Here is a 23,078-nt window from a genome sequence, read left to right as displayed (position 1 = left end):
GGAGTTCCTTGGACAGCAAGGAGATCCAACCAGTCCATCCTAAAGGGATCAGTTCTCAATATTCATTGGAAGGACTGATGCTGAAGCTGAAACTCCAAAAGTTTGGCCACCTGATGCGAAGCACTGACTCATCTGAAAAGACCCTGATGCTGGGAAAGACTGGAAGGTAGGAGAAGGGGATGACAGAGGATGAGATGGTTGGATGGCATCACCGTCAATGGACGAGTTTGAGTAAACTCCGGGAGTTGGTACTGGACAGGGAGGCCTGGCATGCTGCAGTCCATGGGGTTGCAAAGAGTCGGGACACGACTGAATGACTGATCTGACGGAAATTTATACTAAAAATAACCTATTACCAGTGAAAATTTTGTGGAGACAAATTGTTTCATTCAGTGAACATCCCACTGCACCCCACCCTCCACACCTCCGGTTTGTGTAGGTCATTGAATTAAGTGCTATAGATGGAACAAAAAAAGGCCTTATTGCCAAGCTGTTCATTAACAGAGACTCAGATACACTTCACATGAACTGTAATGGAGGTAAGTACTCCAGGAAAGGAGGCAGGCCAACTCAACAAGTCATTCTCCAAAGCCAGTTTACTGGAAGTTCATTTGTCAGATGATCAGAGAATGGGAGAAGGCCATGGCAACCCACTCCAGTACTTTTGACTGGAAAATCCCATGGACGGAGCCTGGTAGGCTGAAGTCCATAGGGTTGCTAAGAGTCAGACACAACTGAGTGACTTCACTTTCACTTTTCACTTTCACGCACTGGAGAAGGAAATGACAACCCACTCCAGTGTTCTTGTCTGGAGAATCCCAGGGACGGGGGAATCTGGTGGGCTGCGGTCTATGGGGTAGCCCAGAGTCAGACACAAGTGACTTAGCAGCAGCAGCAGAGAAAATGGCCAATTCACAGAATTTTCCATGTACTAATAAATCTTTTATGGGCTTCCCTGGGCTTATCTTTTTTCAGATGGTAAAGAATCTGCCTGCAATGTGGGAGACCAGGGTTCAATCCCTGGGTTGGGAAGACTCCCTGGAGAAGGGAATGACTATCCACTCCAGTGGAATGCCTAGCGAATTCCATGGGCAGAGGAGCCTGGTATGCTACAGTCCATGCTCTTTCATTACAGCAAATGTGCTTACAATGCACAGAGAATGTATATTCTGGTGAGCTCAGTCTTTGGAACACAGATCTCATAGGACTCCCCTTCCTGGGGGCAATAATTAGGATTAATATTATGACTGTTCTCTACATAAAGTCTAAGCCCTGTCCTTTCCCAAAAGACAAATGTGCCTTGAATGAAGTAGTGATCACAGGCCGTAATGGTCCACCATTCCCATTCCAAGGAGAAAAACAACGCCAGGTTGGGTCCACCAAGCTTGGCTATGGCTGTTCTCAAAGTGCCAAAAATCTGCAGCAGTCTGAGTTGCTTATAATGGAAAATGCTGGGTTTCAACAAAAAAAAAGGGTAATAGATTAAAAACAACAATAAATATTTAAGAGATTTATTAAAGCATCTTATCTCAAAGATGGAAACACATACAAATTAGAAACATGCAACCATCATCTTCCACAGTCAAGTTAAAATGTTATATATTTTTCGTATTTTCATAGCTGAAAACTTCAGATCTTAAACTGAACTCATTCACCCTGAATATTTAATTCATTCTTCCTGAAAGTATCCAGGGCAGCAAATAACCAAAATGCAAACTATTATATAAAGAAAGTGCAAAGTTAAAAAAGAATATGTGTAGAGAATGCCCCCTTCCCACCCACCCCCAATCAAAGGCAAACAATGGCACTTTGCTCTTGCTTAACCTAGATTGTCTTCAAAAACTACTAAAATGTAACATACTTAACAACAAAATCTGACTTTTAATACTATCCAAAAAGCTTGTTAGTGTTTGAAAATAAATGCTTAAACAAAGGAAAATGAACTTTGTATCAAACAAGTATGATGAGCCCTGTGTTGCAGCATTCTGTAAAATGAACAAGACAAAAAGCTGGTATAGGGTTTATTGAAAAAGGCAGAATTTCTTCAGGCAGGTATGTAAGGAGGTGGTGGTTCTTTCTCAGGCATCTTCACTGCCATTTCATAGGTTGGCAAAACATACTGAAAAGAGACAAGAAAAAATTATATTGGACTTAATTCTCCTTTAAATTTCTACCTTAATAACTGTTTTCAGATTTAATACCTTAAATAGGGGTATACCAACCCACAGAGGAGAGCTAAAGAAACTGTTAGCTAAGTACACCTGACTCTTCAGGATACCTGACCCTTAAGTAATGAGAACATTAGAGGTGCCAACACTGCACAGTCAGCCCTCCGTATCTGTGGTTCCATATCTATGGACTCAATGCAGACTGGGTAGTATTGTATTATTTACTACTGAGAAACATCTGTGTATTAGTGGACTCTCTAGTTAAAAGCCATGGTGTCCAAGGGTCAACTATAGTTCTTTGGAGTAGAGATAACTAATAACCTGGAGCTTTACCTGCAGGGGATGTGTCTGATCCAAGATCACTAGAGAGGATAACAGAAGAGGAAGTTAAGAAGGGAAGGCAGAGACAATTTTGCTTCTGAACAGACCCTGAGGCCACCAGGATACCCTGATAGGCAGTATGTACTGCCCTCCCCTCGCTCCACTGTGACTGATAAAGCAGCCAGGCCAAGTCACCTCAAGAACGGAGGATCTCGGTGAAGGGCCCGCTGAACCCTGCTACAGGAACCCTCCAGTATGAGGCTGTATTTTATCAGAATCTATAGTCAAAGCATCAAGCACTTGTATCGCCTGCTCTAAGGTGAAGGGCATACCTAGGTAAACAGTGGCATTTTTAAGCTAAGTGACTCCAACGTGACAGGCTGACGCTACATGGGCCATATACACTCTACATGCTGGAAGCCTGGAAGACAGTACAGCAGCAACTAGAGGGTCTAAGAAGGAGGCCTCCCAACAGACTCACGGAACATACTGCATTCTTCTCCCTACAGGAAAGTCAGCTTCCCCTTTGGATCCTATGGATGTTTTTGGAAAACACCACAAGCTTCAGCTGATGGTACCCTATCCTCAGAAGTTCCAGAAACCAAGAGCCTGGCATCGCTCATACTGCTGTTCACTGACTGGTCTCCCCCTCAAAATGCAACACTTGGAGACTGATCATGAGTCAAAACCATTGGCCAGATGGAATGAGATGAGCAGTACAGAGTGTCTCCAGCTCACATACCCAGGATTCCAACTGGGAAATGCTGAAACTTGCAGATTTAAGCTATTCGTGCCCTAAACCACAGTTACAGCACTGAAGAGAAAATCAAGGTTCAGATTATTCTTTTGGAAATTCTCAATAATGGCTAGTGAAGCTTTAATATCATAAAAGATCATTCACCTGTGGAGGCGCCTCAAAGGCTGGGTACACAGCAATCTCCGGCATGTTTCTGTTGTTGATGTATTTATAACAGTTCCAAACACAGTTAATCAGATAAGCCTAAAGGAATACAAACAAAATTTACATATACTCCAAACTCAACTGTATGTACAATTATAGTTTTAATGCGGCTGCACTGTGAAGCCACTGGCAGCGACTGCCTTTTTCTTCTTTTAAGGCTTCCCAGGTGGCTCTACTGGTATAGAACCTGCCTGCCAGTGCAGGAGATGTAGAAGACCCAGGTTCGATCCCTGGGTTGGGACGATCCCCTGGAGAAGGAAATGGCAACCCACTCCAGTATTCTTGTCTGAAAAATTCCATGGACAGAGGAGCCTAGGGGGCTATAGTCCATAGGGTTGAACAGAGTGAGACACAACTGAGCAACTAACTTTATTTTTTAACTTATAAATTTAATTTAAATTTACCTGCTCTAAAATTAAGGAGTCTTATAATGCTCTCCCTGCATTTTCTCCAGAGAAGGGAACCAGCATCCACTTGGACCAAGTACAGGCCAGGAGTTTTCCCTACGTGCCCTCACTTAAATGTCACAAGCTTTATTACCACTATTTTACAGAGAAACCCAAGTCTGGGATTCCAATTCACGTGTGACAACAACGATGCTGCAGAAGGAATTCTATTTCTGAACTTTGGGAATTTTAAGAGATTTTCAATCCCAACCATGAACCATGTCCAAAAACATGATGTTCCTAGACAAGAAGAATCCTGGTTATCTCCAACCACTGCCTAAAAAAGGACAGAAGACATTCCCTGGAGCTATCTCTACCATATTAGAATAAGGAGAGCTATGAGGAGACACGGGCAACAAGAAGGTCTGGAAGGACACTCTCACAATCCAAATGCCCCCCTTCCCCACCAAATAGTCGGTAACTCACCTTAAAAATGATGAACAAGGCAAAGAACACAAGAACAATGAACAAGAGGCAGCTGGAGTCCAATGCCAGGAGGTCATCTTTATAGGGAAAATCAGGCTATAAAAAAAAGGCAGGGACAAATAGGCAGAGCAGAAGGGAGTTTTAGAGCCCTCAAGCAGAGTGCCTTGCACACAGGAAGCAATCAATATAAATGTTTTTTCGAATGAACGAACAATAAGTTTGCAGTATGCAAAATGGACTCTCTACAGTAGGTTTCAATAAAATTCCTACAAGACGCATTTTTGAAATTAATTTTCATTTATCTGGATCCCACACCTCCATCCACCAGACCTTATTTCGGGCCACAGCATTCCCCGCCCCTCCATCCCACAGCATTAACCTCTGCTCACTGCCTGCTGTCACGAGACAGCCCTACTTTATTATTACAAATAAGATCTTCATGTCTTGATTCCCCAAATACATGGTTTGCTCCTTGAAGAGAAGGAAGTTATGTTTATACACCATACACCAACAGTTTGCCTAGAATAGAGTGAAGAATACAGGAGGCACTCACATATTTGCTACAGAGAGAAGGTACTGTCTTTGACAGTGCCAATGAGTGCCAATGAGCACAACTCCAACGACTGCCAAACACAGTCCAATTATTTATTTACTTTTCATACACCCAAAAGTTGAACTACTCCTGAAGTTCTATGATATCCATCTTTAGGGACTTTTAATATTTCATTATTCACATGGTATGTAAGAAGATATTCTATTTTCATCTTTTTGGTTTCAATATGGTCAGTAACAGTAGTAATGATACTTTAAAACGCTTAAAAATAAATAAATAAAACATAGTAGATTAAATAAAAATAGTACCCAAAAGCTGACTTTGGTTTTCAACAAAAGAAAAATTTTTTTAAGTTTTATTAGCATACACACTTACTAACTGATCCAGATATTCTTTGATTCTTGGCAAGTAAGTCAGAGAACTGATAGCAACCAGGCAGCTGAGAACAAAGTCAAAAAGCCGGTAACAGAAGAACGGAATCAGCCAACCCACTTGATACTGAAGGAAAAAATAACCACAACATCACATCACATATACGGAATGACTAAGGACCACGCAGTGAAGTCAAAACTCGAAAAGTATAGAATACTTACAGAAATTGCTCCGTATACCAGCATTGAACTGATTATAAACATAAGAACAGAGACGGCAAAAAGAACACAGGCATTATCTATGAAAACAGAAGCAAAAATCTAATTAAGCTACTTATATAACAAAAAGCATAAGACTCTTTATGACAAAATGTTATTAAGTAATGAAGCTTATGAAATTCATGCCTTTGCTCTTTCTTATTTGTTAAACTGCTACGACTCATGGCCACTGATTTAGGACAGCACGTGAACCTGGTACTCTGCCAGAGACAGATCCCTGCCCAGGGTCTAAGTTTTGAATATGGGCAAACAGATAATTATGATGCAATGTGGCAAGTGCTACAACAGAAGCAAAAAAACAATTAGTTTTGCCTTTAGCATCAGGGAAAAAAGATAAATGAAATAACACAAGTTGAGTCTTGTGAGATAAGCAGGGTTCAGCTGGAGCAAAAGGCTGGTATTTGTTTAAACACGTAGTTGTACAGACACCCCCTCTTGCCTAAGATAAAATAAATCACCTGAAAGTCAAGTTCTCCCTCAATGCCCCTTTCCCACCTCAACACCCAAACTCCCTGAGCCAAATCCCTTCACCGTGGCTTCTCTGCTACATCCAGGTCTATTTTCTTCTCTGGTCCTCAATCCGTCCTTGAGTTGCTGCCTTTCTCTACATTAATCCACGTCCACTAAACTTTTTCACAAAGTGCTCATGTAATCTCAAACAAAACAAACCAAAAAGCACCCACACTTGACCTGATGAGCTTCTTAGCACTGTAAGAGTCTAAAGTTGATTCTCTGGCTCTGGCTAGATATCAAGAACCAGAAAGGCACTAATAACGAATGATTAGACTACCTGCTCAGTGTTCGCACTAGTGGGTAAGTGTTACGTATCACTGTGTCACTTGGCAATACAAACAGCATCAGTATCTGGCACTGAACTAAGAAGAGCTCTCTAAATTTTCCTAGAGGATATAGGACAACTAAATGTTAAAGACTTAAAGAACTTCCCTGCTGCAGCACACAATGGTTCTCAAAGGGAAGAATTCAGATATAAACAAACTTGAAAGCAAAATGTGTAATTCAAACAATTAGCTTTCAAAAATCCGTTACTGGAAGACTACGAGTTGATTTAAACTTCTTGAAATACTGAAATAATTAAAGTGAAGCTCAAGGTCTTCCACTGGAGCAACAAATAGCAAAACCGAGGAGAGATGGAGTGGTGGGTGCAAAACACATTTAATGCCAGGAACAAGGGATACTCCAGTAGGTGTGAATCAATAAAGCAAGCAAAACATGAGGGACTCAATGCCCAAAGAACCTCAGATTTGCACCATATTCAGAACCTCCTCTGGGAGATCCCAAGTGTTTACCCATCTCCCAGGTGTGTATGCTATGCTATGCTATGCTAAGCTAAGTCACTTCAGTCGTGTCCAACTCTGTGCGACCCCACAGATGGCAGCCCACCAGGCTCCCCCATCCCTGGGATTCTCCAGGCAAGAACACTGGAGTGGGTTGCCATTTCCTCCTCCAATGCATGAAAGTGAAAAGTGAAAGTGAAGTCGCTCAGTCGTGTCCGACTCTTCGCGACCCCAGGTAAGTATAAGTAATGATAAATTCCTATTTGAAAAACAGTTTGCATATGCTGCAGTATAAACTGAGTGTTACAGCCTGTTTGGCTGATTAAAAATAATTAATCACAAACTTCATCTTTTAAAAAATTGGTTATCAGGCCAGTGATCAGAAATTAACTTACCTTTGCAACACCGGGTCTGTGGGAAGGTCAAATTTTACCTTCCAAAGAAATACCAACTACTGTATCACCAAGAACTATGTATTTTTATATTTGCTTACATTCATTGGAAGGACTGATGCTGAAGCTGAAACTCCAATACCTTGGCTACCTGATACGAAGAACTGACTCATCTGAAAGACCCTGATGTTGGGAAAGATTGAAGGTGGGAGGAGAAGGGGACGACAGAGGATGGGATGGTTGGATGGCATCACCAACTTGATGGACATAAGTTTGAGTAAGCTCCGGGAGTTGGTGATGGACAGGGAAGCCTGGCGTGCTGCAGTTCATGGGGTCACAAGAGTCGGACACGACTGAGTGACTGAACTGAACTGAGGGCTTCAGTAGAATACGGTCAACAAAGATATAATGAATAATGTGATTTTCTATGCAGCAGCGACAACACTCATGCAACACACAATAAACTTGAGACTAAAGAGCCAGTTGCACAGACCTACAAAAATCTCAGTAACCATAAATCTTTTCTACACCTCAATTTTAAGAGCAATATACATGACAAAGGAAAATGCTGACATTAGCAGATTCAGTAAAATTTTACAGCCTAAAGTTTATAAATACAAAAAAAATATCAACATCAGAAGCTAACATTTATTGTTCTATTCTGGTTTTTAATTAAAAACAGATTTATTCAGGGAAAAAAAAAAATCAAATGCCAGAAGGGATGTTTCCATATATTCTTGCTATTTCTGTTATCAATTTGACAACAAAATTAAAAGATTATATATGTTTGAAAGTAAAACTAGGACACTCATATAAAAACAAAACAAAAACACTTTAAAAAACACAATATGAACAACTGTTAGTGTCATCATACTATAATGTATTATTGATGGCCACAAAACTCTACCTGCTGTAAGAAATAGGTTAGGCCTGAGGACAGTAATCATTTGAATTAATAACCATTTAAAAAAAAAAAAAAAAACACTTCATTAACAGATAAGAGAGGATCATAATGTAAAAATGTGTAGAGTTTATAACAAAAGCTAATCTAAAAATATAATTAAGATCCTGTAATATTACAAATATAAAACACATGTGAACTGGGAACATTTTTCTGAAGAAACTGTTCACACCGAAAAGTCTGAAGCATAATTTTCTATTCAAATATTAAATTTTTAACATAAAATTAAACTTGCATTTTAGAGAAAGATAAATAATAAAAATACTATTGGGAACAAATAATTTTAAAAAAGTAATTTCCATGAATGTTCTAGGAATACTCTAAATAAAGTCCAATGTCAAATCTTCATCTAAACAATAAAAATATATTAAGAATTGAGACCCTGAGCAAAAGATACCACCAAATATTCAAATAATTCGTATTCTATATTTTACTGTAGGATTGTGCTCCATGAGCAAATGTCTCATTCTCTACTACACTTACCAGCTGACCCTCAAAGACTCAGTCTTCTTCTAATTTCTTCTCCCCTCCTCTTTCCACAGTATTTCAATGCGGACAATGCATATTTCTCAGAAATCTCCTAGCAGTCCACTAGATCTTCTGGCTACAAATGCTCAAATTTAATTCTGAGTATTTTTGAAAAGCCTGCAAACACATTTTGTGCCTCAGCCAAGTATAACAACAATCAATCCTCTACCTAACAGGTGTGTGTGTGTGATTAGCAGGCTAAAGTTTCAACCAAAAACATACCAGCCATTCTCTCAGACGAATAGTAATTGCCAATGACTTCATACTGAATGTTGACAGCTGGCATTGAGTTTGGGTGTGTTACCTCCACAGTCAGCAGAATTGCCATCAACAGGTTGACCACCTATGAAAGATAACATTTTATAGACTATATTATTAATCAGGAAGCAATCCCCAACACAATCTTCAGACGTCCTCTGTTTAACTAACATCTTCCCTGAAGTAATAAAGACATAAAATGGGGACTACCTATGAGATAAAATACACAATATGACTTTAAGAATACTTTAAATATTTCATAAAGTATAAACTTAATCATTTCAGAGAAAAGATGTTGGACTGATCCTATATTAATAAAACAGAATAAAAAGACACCAAAATGAAAAATGAGAGATCACAAATTGCTCATTTGAATCACATATTTATTCATACTCCTATCTCAGAATTTCTGGATTTGAAGAAGCTGATCTATCAGATAAATATAATTTCCATGTCTAGCTATGTTAATGATCCATCAGGTAAGTCTAAGGCCTCTCCACAGTATCTCCTGTACAGTGGTAAGGAATTATTTCCTCTTGAGCTACACTAAAATGCTTAAAAAGATTTTGACTACATCACTTAACTTCCGCCTGCTGGTCTTAGTCTATGGTTTGAGATATTTTGTTATCCCTTCTGAATAAGTACTCCTCTAACACCTCAGTTCAGTTCAGTCGCTCAATCGTGTCCAACTCTTTGCGACCCCGTGGACTGCAGCACGCCAGGCTTCCCTGTCCATCACGAAATCCCAAAGCTTGCTCAAACTCACATCTATCGAGTCAGTGATGCCATCCAACCATCTTGTCCTCTGTCGTCCCCTTCTCCTCCCGCCTTCAGTCTTTCCCAGCATCAGGTCTTTGCCAGTGAGTCAGTTCTTCAAATCAGGTGGCCAAAGTATTGGGAGTTTCAGCTTCAGCATCAGTCCTTCCAATGACTATTCAGGACTGATTTCCTGTAGGATCCAGGTTGGATCTCCCTGCAGTCCAAGGGACTCTCAAGAGTCTTCTCCAACACCACAGTTCAAAAGCATCAATTCTTCGGCACTCAGCTTTCTTTATAGTCCAACTCTTACATCCATACATGACTACTGGAAAAACCATAGCTTTGACTAGATGGACCTTTGTCAGCAAAGTAATGTCCCTGCTTTTTAATATGCTACTAGGTTGATCACAGCTTTTCTTCCAAGGAGCAAGTGTCTTTTAATTTCATGACTGCAGTCACCATCTGCAGTGATTTTGGAGCCCCCCAAAATAAAGCCTCTCACTGTTTCCATTGTTTCCCCATCTATTTGCCATGAAGAGATGGGACTGGATGCCATGATCTTAGTTTTCTGAATGCCGAGTTTTAAGCCAACTTTGCTCAACAAACTAGTAAAATGAGAGTAGAGCAATCTGATCACAGCACATCAGGATCTCAGTTCCCACATCCTAACTAACAAATTTCAATCAACGTGTCTGAAACAAATTTCAATTAACACAGTCTGGTTCTTTTATGCACTGGCTGCATAAATCTTTTAAATGTCACATGCTGCTGCTGCTGCTAAGTCGCTTCAGTCGTGTCCGACTCTATGTGACCCCATGGACGGCAGCCCACCAGTCTCCCCATCCCTGGGATTCTCCAGGCAAGAACACTGGAATGTCACATGAGTGACTTCCTAAAACTCCCAATTCTTTTTCACACTTGATCCTGCTAAGCTACCACCTATATCTACCTGTAGAGCTGGATTCAGGGCCTAAGCGTAAGCCCTTATACATTATCTGCAAATTTCATCTTATAACATTCTTGCATATCAATATTTTCTCCGTTTGAATTCTGACACCCTATGGATAGATTTACACTCTCTCAGCTTCCTGCATTTGAAAACATGATTATCATTTAATGAGATTCTCCACCTAAGTCACTAGCAAGAGAACAGGGCTGAGGACAAGCTGCCAGATAGAGGCTCTTCTCTTCCCATTGGTCAGCAGCTTTCAAATAAAGTCTTTATCTGGTCCAAAGTAACATCTAGAGACTTTGTCAAACATCTTGCTGAAATCCCATCACCAGTATCTGGTGAATTTCCCTGGTCTACCAGGGTGTAACTCCAATTCAAAAAGGAGATTCTTTATGCCTCTAGTTGTTCGTGAATTACACAGTTATCCCAAGAGGCACCACTTCCTCTAAGTGCTCAAAACAACCCTGCTAATGATTTAAGAACTGGAGTAGGCTTCCCTATCTAAAGTCCACAGCATCTGCCTTCCTTCCCTTCGTGAACATGGGATACTTTCAAGGGACATCTGAGCTTCTTTATCAATAGTGTTTTAAACAATCTCTATCATGGAGCTCTCTCCTGTCCACCCTGAATGATAAATACGTTTATCAGCTAAAGGCATTTCACATTCTCGAAGACAAGCAGCCCAAGGTTTTTAAATAAGATAAATGTCACAATACCTAATTCGGAATCAATTGAGATTTCTAAAGACACACTATAAATCAAGTAAATTTACATATATTATTTGACTTTATTCTTCACAACAACCTTGTGAAGAAAGTATGACTTATGCTCATTTGCTGACGGTTAAACTAAGGTTCAGCAAAGTGAAATACCATGTGTTAAGCTCACTGAGGTGATAACAGGACAGAGTTAGGACACCAATCTGGTTCTTTTAAAAACATCTTTCTTCTTACTACTACAGGATCACTTACAACCATTCCTAAGCAACTCTTGTTTTGAGATCTTTCCAAAATAAACCATTATCTAAGGCTACAAATAGCTGTGAAAAGAAGAGAAGTGAAAAGCAAAGGAGAAAAGGAAACTCTGAATGCAGAGTTCCAAAGAATAGCAAGAAGAGATAAGAAAGCCTTCCTCAGCGATCAATGCAAAGAAATAGAGGAAAACAACAGAATGGGAAAGACTAGAGATCTCTTCAAGAAAATTAGAGATACCAAGGGAACATTTCATGCAAAGATGGGCTCGAAAAAGGACAGAAATGGTATGGACCTAACAGAAGCAGAAGATATTAAGAAGAGGTGGCAAGAATACACAGAAGAACTGTACAAAAAAGATCTTCACGACCCAGATAATCACGATGGTGTGATCACTCACCAAGAGCCAGACATCCTGGAATGTGAAGTCAAGTGGGCCTTAGAAAGCATCACTACGAACAAAGCTAGTGGAGGTGATGGAATTCCAGTGGAGCTATTTCAAATCCTGAAAGATGATGCTGTGAAAGTGCTGCACTCAATATGCCAGCACATTTGGAAAACTCAGCAGTGGCCACAGGACTGGAAAAGGTCCGTTTTCATTCCAATCCCAAAGAAAGGCAATGCCAAAGAATGCTCAAACTACTGCACAATTGCACTCATCTCACATGCTAGTAAAGTAATGCTCAAAATTCTTCAAGTCAGGCTTCAGCAATACGTGAACCGTGAACTTCCTGATGTTCAAGCTAGTTTTAGAAAAGGCAGAGGAACCAGAGATCAAAGTGCCAACATCTGCTGGATCATGGAAAAAACAAGAGAGTTCCAGAAAAACATCTATTTCTGCTTTATTGACTATGCCAAAGCCTTTGACTGTGTGGATCACAATAAACTGTGGAAAATTCTGAAAAAGATGGGAATACCAGACCACCTGACCGGCCTCTTGAGAAATCTGTATGCAGGTCAGGAAGCAACAGTTAGAACTGGACATGGAACAACAGACTGGTTCCAAATAGGAAAAGGAGTATGTCAAGGCTGTATATTGTTACCCTGCTTCTTTAACTTATATGCAGAGTACATCATGAGAAACGTTGGACTGGAACACAAGCTGGAATCAAGATTGCCGGGAGAAATATCAATAACCTCAGATATGCAGATGACACCACCCTTATGGCAGAAAAGAGAAGAGGAACTCAAAAGCCTCTTGATGAAAGTGAAAGAGGAGAGTGAAAAAGTTGGCTTGAAGCTCAACATTCAGAAAACGAAGATCATGGCATCTGGTCCCATCACTTCATGGGAAATAGATGGGGAAACAGTGGAAACAGTGTCAGACTTTATTTTTGGGGGCTCCAAAATCACTGCAGATGATGAATGCAGCCATGAAATTAAAAGACGCTTACTCCTTGGAAGGAAAGTTATGACCAACCTAGATACCATATTCAAAAGCAGAGACGTTACTTTGCCAACAAAGGTCCGGCTAGTCAAGGCTATGGTTTTTCCAGTGGTCATGTATGGATGTGAGAGTTGGACTGTGAAGAAGGCTGAGCGCCAAAGAATTGATGCTTTTGAACTGTGGTGTTGGAGAAGACTCTTGAGAGTCCCTTGGACTGCAAGGAGATCCAACCAGTCCATTCTGAAGGAGATCAGCCCTGGGATATCTTTGGAAGGAATGATGCTAAAGCTGAAACTCCAGTACTTTGGCCACCTCATGCGAAGAGTTGACTCACTGGAAAAGACTCTGATGCTCGGAGGGATTGGGGGCAGGAGGAGAAGGGGACGACAGAGGATGAGATGGCTGGATGGCATCACTGACTCAATGGATGTGAGTTTGAGTGAACTCCGGGAGTTGGTGATGGACAGGGAGGCCTGGCATGGGGTCGCAAAGAGTTGGACACGACTGAGCGACTAAACTGAACTGAAGGCCACAAAATGTTTGTTACTCTCTAAATACATTCAGGTACATGCTTTTTCCTTGCACTGCTCAAAAGCAAGGTATTTCATCCTTCAACACTTGAAAGATCTTGTAAGAGACAATCATATTTTCAAGGTGACTCCCCAGTTGATAGCTGATGTTTTAACTGCCCATTTTTATTGCAGTGGGTTTTGGACAGGGTAGGTGGTTTATGAGCTAATATAATTAGGTGAATTAACTATTGAACATATATCTCTACTAAGACACCGTATATTCTGTGCATGGAAATCAGTTCAAAATCAATTCAGCAAACCCTTCTTTACTAAGCACAATACTGTCATAGTTTAAAAGCTCTGTACGGGAATGAAAAATATTTATGTGAAAAATAACATGCAAACTCAATTACTAAATGAAGGAAATGACACATCAAAAATATTCAGAAGTTTATTTTTCCTTTCTTAAATATTTGCATCACATATAGCATTTATAGAAATCTTTTCTTCTCTTTCATGGGTAAGTCACAGACTCACCCACTATTATCTTCTAGTATTAGTGACACTTCAAGTTTCTTTTCATTGTGAGTCATTCTCTGAATATTAAACAAAATAAATCATAGGTCTAATCAAAAGAAGCAAGAAATGATAAATTTCAGCACTATTTCATTACAAGCTCAAAGGATTTTTCAACTCTTCACTGATTAATTATATTTCATTAGCACCTCAATGTAACATTTTAAAGCACTCAACTGGAAAACTCATCCTGTGATCTTATTTTCACCCCTGAGTACCTATCCTATGCTCACAGACTCCATTCTATTTACTTCTGATTACCACTGGTATTTCTAAGTTCCATGCAGCATTTTTCAAAACATACATAAGATGAACTTTGTGATCTTGTAATATAAAATCTGAACAGAACAACTACATACAAACAACTCCAGTATATTTATTCCTGATTCATTTTTCCCTTTTACTGCATTCAGGAAAGAAAATTTGCAAAAATGTAATTAAAATAATGACTGACTTCTAAATCTAGTCACACGGAGTGGTACAGAATGCAGCCAATATGCACATATGTCAACAGCCAGGGCAATGGACACATCCATGCAGAAGGGGTACTGCATTTACTGGGATAAACAATATGGTCTGCGTTATAAGACTTTTACACACTTTATTTAAGTAAACAAACAATCACAAAGAACAGATGTGTCACATTTCACTTGTTTCAAAGGAGTAGGATCAGATCCTTGGAAGCACGCAGCCCCAGGAGAGTAATTCCTCTTTGCTTCTCATTTCACAGCCACACCCATCCTAGAAGATTCCTGAGGACTGGTTTTTTTTTTTTTTTTTTCCTTTAATCCTTATTCTTTAGTTTTCCCACAGTATATTCTGCCACAACCCAACTTATGCTCAGACTATAATTAGAACAATGTCTTAGGGCATCTTGATAAGGGTCTCAGGCAAGTCAGCAGACAGCTGTCATCAGATAAAAACCAAAACTGTCTTTAAAAATGCTGTTAAATGTATATGTAGTTAAATGTACACATACAGTTGTTTACCCTTTTGTGCGGTTACGAATGAGATATTCCTACTATTTTTGGAGGAGACAATTCATTTAACAATGGTCTAATGAATACTTCAAATGCTCTAATAAGTTACTATTACACACACATTTTATAGAGAAAGGCATAGCATCTTTCTCCCTCAAAGAGGATATCATGTTGTAGGGAGAAAAATTCAAATGTGTAATTAGTATTTTTAATAAGCACACACAAGAGGTATGCAGTAATTCTTCCAGATAAACAGTGAGGAAACCAGCTTCTTCTGGCAGGGAAGCAAGGAAGCTTCGCCAAGGAAACTACTGAACTATTACAAAACTAACTGTAATTGGCAAAATGGCTGTTAGTAGTTGAAGTTGTATAAGTAAAAGAAAGGCTTTTATACTATTTCACTATTTTTGTATATTTGAGATTTCTGTCAATGAAGTTTTTAAAAAGTTTGGGGAAACATACTAACTCTGAAATATAAATAAGCCATACTGATTTAAAGGAGTCAGGAGTGAGGACTGGGAAGGAATACAGCTTGAGGAGCCTGTCTTCACTTCTTCCCTAGCTACCTCACTTTTAGACTGTTTATGGTGAAGATATTCATAAAAAATTAGCCATATATTATTACACCTTTCCAAGACCTACAATTTTAACCAGTGCTCTAAATGCCTTCTTGTAGTACACCATCAACCATGAAGGAGGACACTGCTGCTGTAGACTTTAAAGCTCATTTTCAACCATTCAATAAACATCTGAACTTGTATCTCCTTCGACTGCCAGGATCCCAAAGCCACACTTCTGAACATCACCAACAATACTATAATCGACAAAACCAATGGCCTTTTCCAACCTAAGAAAATGTTGTTTAAAAATCATCTGGCTTCAAATTTTTCACTAAATGATAGAAAAAACAATTTATGAACGCCAGACTTTAATCTGGAACTCATTCTGAAATTCCCTATTATTTAAACTAAGTATTAAGCTAAACATGCTTCTTTAAATCTAAATGCCAAAGGCTAGCATTTCAGGGCTGGTACATATAGTAACTGGCTCTGGCTTCTCTGTGTCTTCTGCACTATTTACTACCATATAATTAACCCTTTGGAGAAGGAAATGGCAACCCACTCCAGTATTCTTGCCTGGAGAATCCCATGGACGGAGGAGCCTGGTGGGCTACAGTCCACGGGGTTGCAAAGAGTCGGACACAACTGAGCGACTTCACTTCACTAATTAACCCTTTGGTACACAGTGTGCAATCACCTAACATGACCTCAGCAGAAGCAGATGCTAGAAAGCAGTGACACTGTATCCAACAGAAAGTTACTGCTACAGCATCTGCAACCAACAGGAGCTTGAGGACTGCACCCAAGGTTCTAAACAGCACCGGGCAACCTCAAGGAGAATCATAAATATTCTCCCACCTGGAATACAGGAAGAAGAGTATCCTGACAAGGTACTTGGACTTCACTCACTCTTAGTAAAGAAGCTTCTGGCAAAAAAAAAAAACAAAAAAAAACAAAAGTGCTGTTTGGACAAGTCCTCTTTGTGTCTTGGTGGTCTTGGTTTTTAAATGTTGTCTCCCCAACTAGGCAGAAATTATGTCTTTATGTTGCCAGGATCCCGAAGCCACAGTTTTGAACATCACCAGCAATACTATAATCAACAAAACCAATGGCCTTTTCGAACCCTTAACCTAATTTGAATCTGTTATTACTGATTAGCTTCTCGTTCCTTAACACTGCACTTTCATATCTTTGCTCCAAACTTCATTGCTATGCCATCAGTATCTTAAGGGCAGATGCCACGGTCAAGATAAGAAAACACTTGAGAGCCTCTGTGTAGCAGCTGATAGGAAGACAAAAGATGAGTAACACACGTCCCTGTAACTTTGTTTCTATGTGCACCACAGCCATTTGCACTGTAGATGAGCAACAGATCTCTTAAAGCAGATGAACTGATGTAAGCAGCATATTATATTCCATGAACTAGAAAAATTCATGCAAAGAAAGAATAGTTTATGGGATCTTTTTATGAAACTAAAGCATGGAAAAACAGAGCTCTGTGCAAAATGTTTTCACATCAAGTCCCTCCAGTGGGAAACAGATGTAAAACTCCCTGTTCCCTATTTTGAGAGAATAAATGCCCTTACTAAAATCCTTCTCTCTGCATTTTGAGTTTCATGGTTTATAACTCCCATTTTTGCTTGCTATTCCTTTCTTTTTTATGAACAGAGACCAGAGCATCAAAAAAATACCTGCCTTGGAAAGAAACACAGCCAATTACATTCAGATGGCTGAAACTGAGATGGTGCTTATTTTCTTTTCAAGGAGTTAGAAATCCTTTGTTCTGTGAATGGAGGGAAGGATCTGAGAAGAAACAGGAAGATTAAGTTTGCATGGAAGAGTCCCAGGTTGCTGGACTCTTTCTCAATTAAGTAAAAGGGAAGGTCATCTTCCAGGGATGGGGGAAACAGGGCTGAATAAGAGGCTTGAGGACCCTAAAGATCTGAATTATTCATTTAGGGAAGGCAGAGCTAAGGACAAACAAAAGAAACATAAGACCCAGCCCTTTAAAAAAATGAAGAACAAAATTAGAAATATAATGCATGTCCAGTATTACAAATCAGTTAAAATACAAAAGGGGTGAGGGTCTTTGTGGGGAAAGGTGACATAATTATAGCAATGTTTCTGAAGATAAAAGTAGAGGAAATATTAAAATAAGCTTAGAAATAAGCAAATAAGCCCACCCATTCAAGTTTTGTTTTTAATGCACATTAATGAAGCAAGATGGTTAAAAAAAAAAAAAAATGTAAATAAGGAGTAACGTGGAGTTCAGGTCCCCTGTGAGTGGGCATGAAACTGTATCTGCCTAACTGAAGATGATTCTCATCAGCTGTTTACCAAACAGTAATAATTTCAATGGAACCTCTGGGTTCAGAAGAAATGAGAACAGAAAAAGGCAAAAAAAAAAAAAAAAAAATCTGATAAAGTTCTTCCTTTTTTGCAGTTCACAAAGTTATCAGAAACTGCATTATCACTTATGCCACAACCTCTCAAAACAAAAACAAATAAAAACTTTAAAAATCACAAAGTCATTAGCGAAGATGACCAAGCCGACAGACAATATGAGTAGTTTTTCAAAACTTCTGTGAAGTCATCATAACCCCAGACTACCTAAATGGAATCTTGTATTTACAAATCATGAGCTTTAGTGAAAATGAATAGTAGTGGAGATGGTGCTAAGAAATCACAACAGCATTGCTAGTGAACCACCAATCAGTAACACTGTCAACCTGGTTATGACACAGAATCACACAAATCCTGCCCCCACCCCCCCGGGAACGTTAGCACGTTACCAAAACACAGCAGGTTCTAGACAAAGGTCTCAAAAACCTGAATGGGTCTGTGGTGAAAAGCTTCTCACCAGCGGGCAGGAGAAAACCTACTGCATTTGGAAAAAGGCAGATAGTAAGTAAATACTGGCCAAAGGTATTACCTCCAAGAGAATTTCCAGACTCACAACAGAGACCTGTCTGCCTACATCCCAAACACACTGTAACAAATAAGCTCCAGAAACAAGAGACAACTGTGTTCAACTGGATCTCTTGCCTTCCCTTCAGGTAAAACAATAATGTTTAAAACCAGGCTGCATCTCGGAAGGTGCGTTCCTAATTCTTTCCTTTAGGGGGGTAAAAAGAAAAAAATCCCAGGAAGCACTGACGGAGAGTGGGGAGGTGGGGGGCAGTTCCTTCAGATCACGGAAGCACACATAAAGATCCCGCAGCCTGGTCATTTCCAGAACTGACCACACCAAAGTCGAGCTCTCTCCTCCCGCAGGCCCCCTCCACACTAGGCCGCAACGCCTGTGCCTTCCCCAACCCCCACTTTTCTCCTCTTATTCTCGCCTAAAAAAAACCCCACAATTTCCCTGGTCCCTCCCACCCCCACGCCGATTCCCAGACACAAGTCTCCCCCCTCCAAACTTAAGAGGCCACTAAAAAGAAGGTTCCCGAGGCCTTCCCGCCCCATTCCCTCCCAGTGGATCCTCCCGGTCAAATATGAGTCTCTCCCGCTTCCCCCTCCGGCGTATCCTCCCCCCACCATGGCCCCTTCCCTGCCTCCTCGCCCGCCCTTACCATGTACCAGGTCCCCAGGATGATCGTCCCGGTGCGAACATGGCAACAGCCGCAGCACCGGGTGCTGTAGAACCGGTCGCTGCGGCTCCGCTTGAAAGTCATGGACACCATCAGGAACCTCGAGGGCCTCTTTCTTGGCCGGGCCCCTAACAAACGCCTTCCGCCCAGCGGTTGAAGACGGAGAACTCCGTCACTGAGGTCAAACCAAACGACGCGTCTTCAAGACCGCCCCCCTGCCAGGGCCCCCAAGCCAAGAGCCTTCGCACCTGCGCACTGAGGGCAAAGCGCTGTTCCCGCGAGAGCTCGATTTACGCTTTTCCTCGCCTTCCTCGCACTCAGGCCAATGGAAGAACGGGAAGCTAGGCGGAAGCGGGTTTTGATTGGAAAAGCCTGAAGATTGACAGGATCTCACACCCAATCAGAGCCGCAACTCGCCTCGGCGCTAATAGATTCCCCTCCTCTTACTAGACGGCGAGGGCTGGTTCCTGGGCTTAGGGTAGTTCGGGTTGGAGAGGGAGCCTGGTAATTCACCCTCCCCGAAGTGAAAGCGAGGAGGTGAGAGGCATTTAATGGGAAAAAAGAAAGTCTAGATGGAGTAGGTGGAAGAAACCGGGCAGGGAGGACTTGTCTGAGTGAATCTGCCACGTACAGCTCGAACGCATCACGGGACCGCGGCTGCTCACGTGACCTTTGCGTCATAGCTCAATTATGGGGCTGGCCAGGAGAGGTGCCTGTGGAGAAGGGGGTGGGGCTAAACCCTGCTCTGGGGCCCTCCTGGCTGCGTAAGTTGAACTTTATTTAGAGGGATCAAATGTTAGCCTACCCCTTTGTCTCTCTTTGACACCTCTTTGTTGGGAGCAAAGAAATACCATGCTACTCTGCCAGAGAAGAAAAGAATTGAAGAAAACATAAGGCAGAACTGTTTAGCTGCTGGGTGTTTACAGATAGAGTGACTTTTATAAGGAAAAATTGTGAAACATAATGAAATGCACTGAGGTTCCTGGGTGTCTTCCATGAAAAACAAGCCATAGTCTGGCTCACCTTTCTGGGTATTCTGAATCTAGGGGAGCTCTCCATTTTTGTGCAGTCAAGTATGGCAAGAGAGCATAATTGTCATTTAAGTAAACAGAGGCTATTGTGGCGGTGAAGTGCGGCCCTCAAACCAAGTGTGGCCTTTGCAGCCACAACCAGTGATGCAGGATTCAGGATGGAGGAAAATAAGCTATTGGGCTTAGATGTAAGGGAATAGTTTTAGTAAGTCCAGACTCTTGCATCTTCCCATACATGGAAAAACACTTAATTCATTGGCCTGGGCTATCTGATCTATCTTTAACTAGCAGTAATCTATTGGTGTTCTGCTATCAGTGATTCCCGCCGCCCCCTACCCCCCCCCCTCAAAAAAAAAAAAAAAAAACCCCTGTGTATCTTGGCTCCTCCGTTTGCATTTTGGAAAAGGCCCTCAGAGCTGTCTGAGAGAATGTCTCCTGGGCTTCAATCCTCAGCTAAGTCCAACAAATAAAAGATAATTCTCAGCTTTTAGGTTGTGTGTATTTTTCTCAAGCAACATCTATTCAACTCTAAATGTTTTTAACTGATAGCAAGAGAAACTCTTGTCCTTTAAAGTTCATATTGAATCCCCCTCCTTGGAAAAAATATTTGTAAATTCATTTCCCAATCCTGATTTGAATGATGTAAGTGGGTACTTTACATTGTCCTGTAAACCGACTCTATAAAATTTCACTGATCCCCTCGTTAATGAGTAAATAAAATGTTTTACACTGTTCATTTTTTGTCTGTATGAGACTTAGGACTTTTATCTTTTTATGAAAAGATGTTGTTTTATTCTTTGGAAAATACACTTCCTTTTAGGAAACAGAAATGCCTTCCCTTCTGCCTTTCTTAGCTGAAAACCACAGTAAATTTAGTGTAAAGTTTATTACATGGGCAAGGTTTCAATGAACACTGCCTGAAATTATTTATTGATTTGTTGATTATTTATTTCCCTCACTAAATATAAATTCTAGAAGAGCAGAGGCTTGTTTACTTCTGCGACACTGAAAGCATTGTCTGCAGACAATTATCCTAGTTCGGATAATACTCTCAAACTCTCTCGGAGGCCATACTAAAGCCAAGCTACAGTGAAGAATGGAATGCAGCGGTAGCAATTTAACTCAATAAATTATGACATTTCTCCACTTACTAAGGAGTAATAATAATTCCACATGCTCCAAAAAAAAAAAAATTCCATAACCCTAACTGTGTTCTATGCATGGATTTAATCACTTTTTTTTCAATCATTTCATCCTTAAAACCAGTGGTCCTCAACCTTTTTGGCACCAGGGACGGGTTTTGTTAAGGAAATATTTCCAGAGACCAATAGTGCAGAGGTGAGGGGGTGGTTTGGGGATGATTCACGTGCATATTTCAGAGAAGGCAATGGCACCCCACTCCAGTGTTCTTGCCTGGAGAATCCCAGGGATGGGGGAACCTGGTGGGCTGCCACCTACGGGGTCTCACAGAGTTGGACACGACTGAAGCGACTTAGCAGCAGCAGCAAGCGCATATTTATTGTGCACTTTACTTCTATTATTGTTACATTGTGATATATAATGAAATAACTGTACAACTCACCATAATTCAGAATCAGTGGGAGCCCTGAGTTTCTTTTCCTGCAACTAGATGCTCCCATCTGGGGATAATGGGAGACAGTGACACCCAAAGTGTATTGCTCAAGTCCAGTCTACTCCATAATCTTGTTTTGGTTGCTGTTACTGCACATAACCCAGGCTCAGAAAGATGCATGCATGCATACTAAGTCATTTCAGTCATGCCCAACTCTGTGTGACTCTATGGACTGTAGCCCACCAGGTTCCTCTGTCCCTGGAATTCTCCAGGCAAGAGTACTGGAGTACATTGCCATGGCAACCCACTCCGGTACTCTTGCCTGGAAAATCCCATGGACGGAGGAGCCTGGTAGGCTGCAGTCCATGGGGCCGAAAAGAGTCGGACACGACTGAGCAACTTCACTTTCACTTTCCACTTTCACGCATCAGAGAAGGAAATGGCAACCCACTCCAGTGTTCTTGCCTGGAGAATCCCAGGGACGGGGGAACCTGGTGGGCTGCGTTTCTGGGGTCGCACAGAGTCGGACAAAACTGAAGCGACTTAGCAGCAGCAGCAGGATATTCCACCTTGACTTTAATCCAGAATGTCTGGAGATTTGAAGTTGTCTCAAACATACTTTCAAGGCCACTGTTATTTGCAATTGCACACTGTTGATCCTTTTCTAGCACAGACAAAGTCGATTCACCTGACATTCACAAGTGGGTCACAGACCCGTTCCTTCCCAGTTCAGGGGTCTGTTGAGGCTGAATAGTAAAGCTCCAATTCTTTGGAATGCCGTGATAGATGATCATGCACCAGCTGGGAGAAAGAAGGCCCTGGCTCAGTGTCTTCCAAAAATCTCTGCTAATGTTTGAAACGTGTTAAAAATCCCAGTGCTCACTCATTAGCCCCATAATTCCAAATTGGCTTTGAATGCAGCCACTTTATCTGCCAGTTTGAAGGCAGTTGTCACTCTTCCCTGAAGTGACAGAATGAGTTTCCTGAGCAGGGTGAATATGTCACACAAGGGAGCAAGTTTTGCAACCCATTCTGTGTCACTGAAATGTGCTGCCAGTGGTGACTGTTTTTCTAAAAGAAATCTCTGGATTAGCCTTTGTCACTCAAAAACTGGCCAGTGATCTACCTTTAGAAAGCTCTCTCACTTCTCTTTATCAGAGAAGACATGTGTACTCTGCGTCCATCTCCTCACAGAGCTGCATGAACAGAGACATGAGTTAAGGGTATG

The 23,078-nt window shown here is 41.0% G+C and overlaps 1 protein-coding gene across 1 annotated transcript; it reads right to left on the bottom strand.

Annotated features, from left to right (window-relative positions):
* Positions 1-1,497: 1,497 nt before the first annotated feature.
* On the bottom strand, positions 1,498-19,510 carry LAPTM4A (lysosomal protein transmembrane 4 alpha). The gene is made up of 7 exons (XM_019970660.2): positions 19,229-19,510; positions 8,924-9,044; positions 5,469-5,545; positions 5,251-5,373; positions 4,323-4,418; positions 3,391-3,489; positions 1,498-2,119 (listed from the first exon to the last, which is right to left on the bottom strand). The coding sequence occupies exons 1-7, from the start codon at positions 19,337-19,339 to the stop codon at positions 2,045-2,047; spliced, it is 702 nt and encodes a 233-aa protein (XP_019826219.1). The 5' UTR covers positions 19,340-19,510; the 3' UTR covers positions 1,498-2,044.
* Positions 19,511-23,078: the final 3,568 nt, after the last annotated feature.

This window comes from Bos indicus, chromosome 11 (assembly GCF_029378745.1).
Source record: "Bos indicus isolate NIAB-ARS_2022 breed Sahiwal x Tharparkar chromosome 11, NIAB-ARS_B.indTharparkar_mat_pri_1.0, whole genome shotgun sequence".
Taxonomy (NCBI): Eukaryota; Metazoa; Chordata; class Mammalia; order Artiodactyla; family Bovidae; genus Bos; species Bos indicus.
Note: the sequence above shows the minus strand (reverse complement) of the source record. Positions and strands in the feature narration are given on the sequence as shown.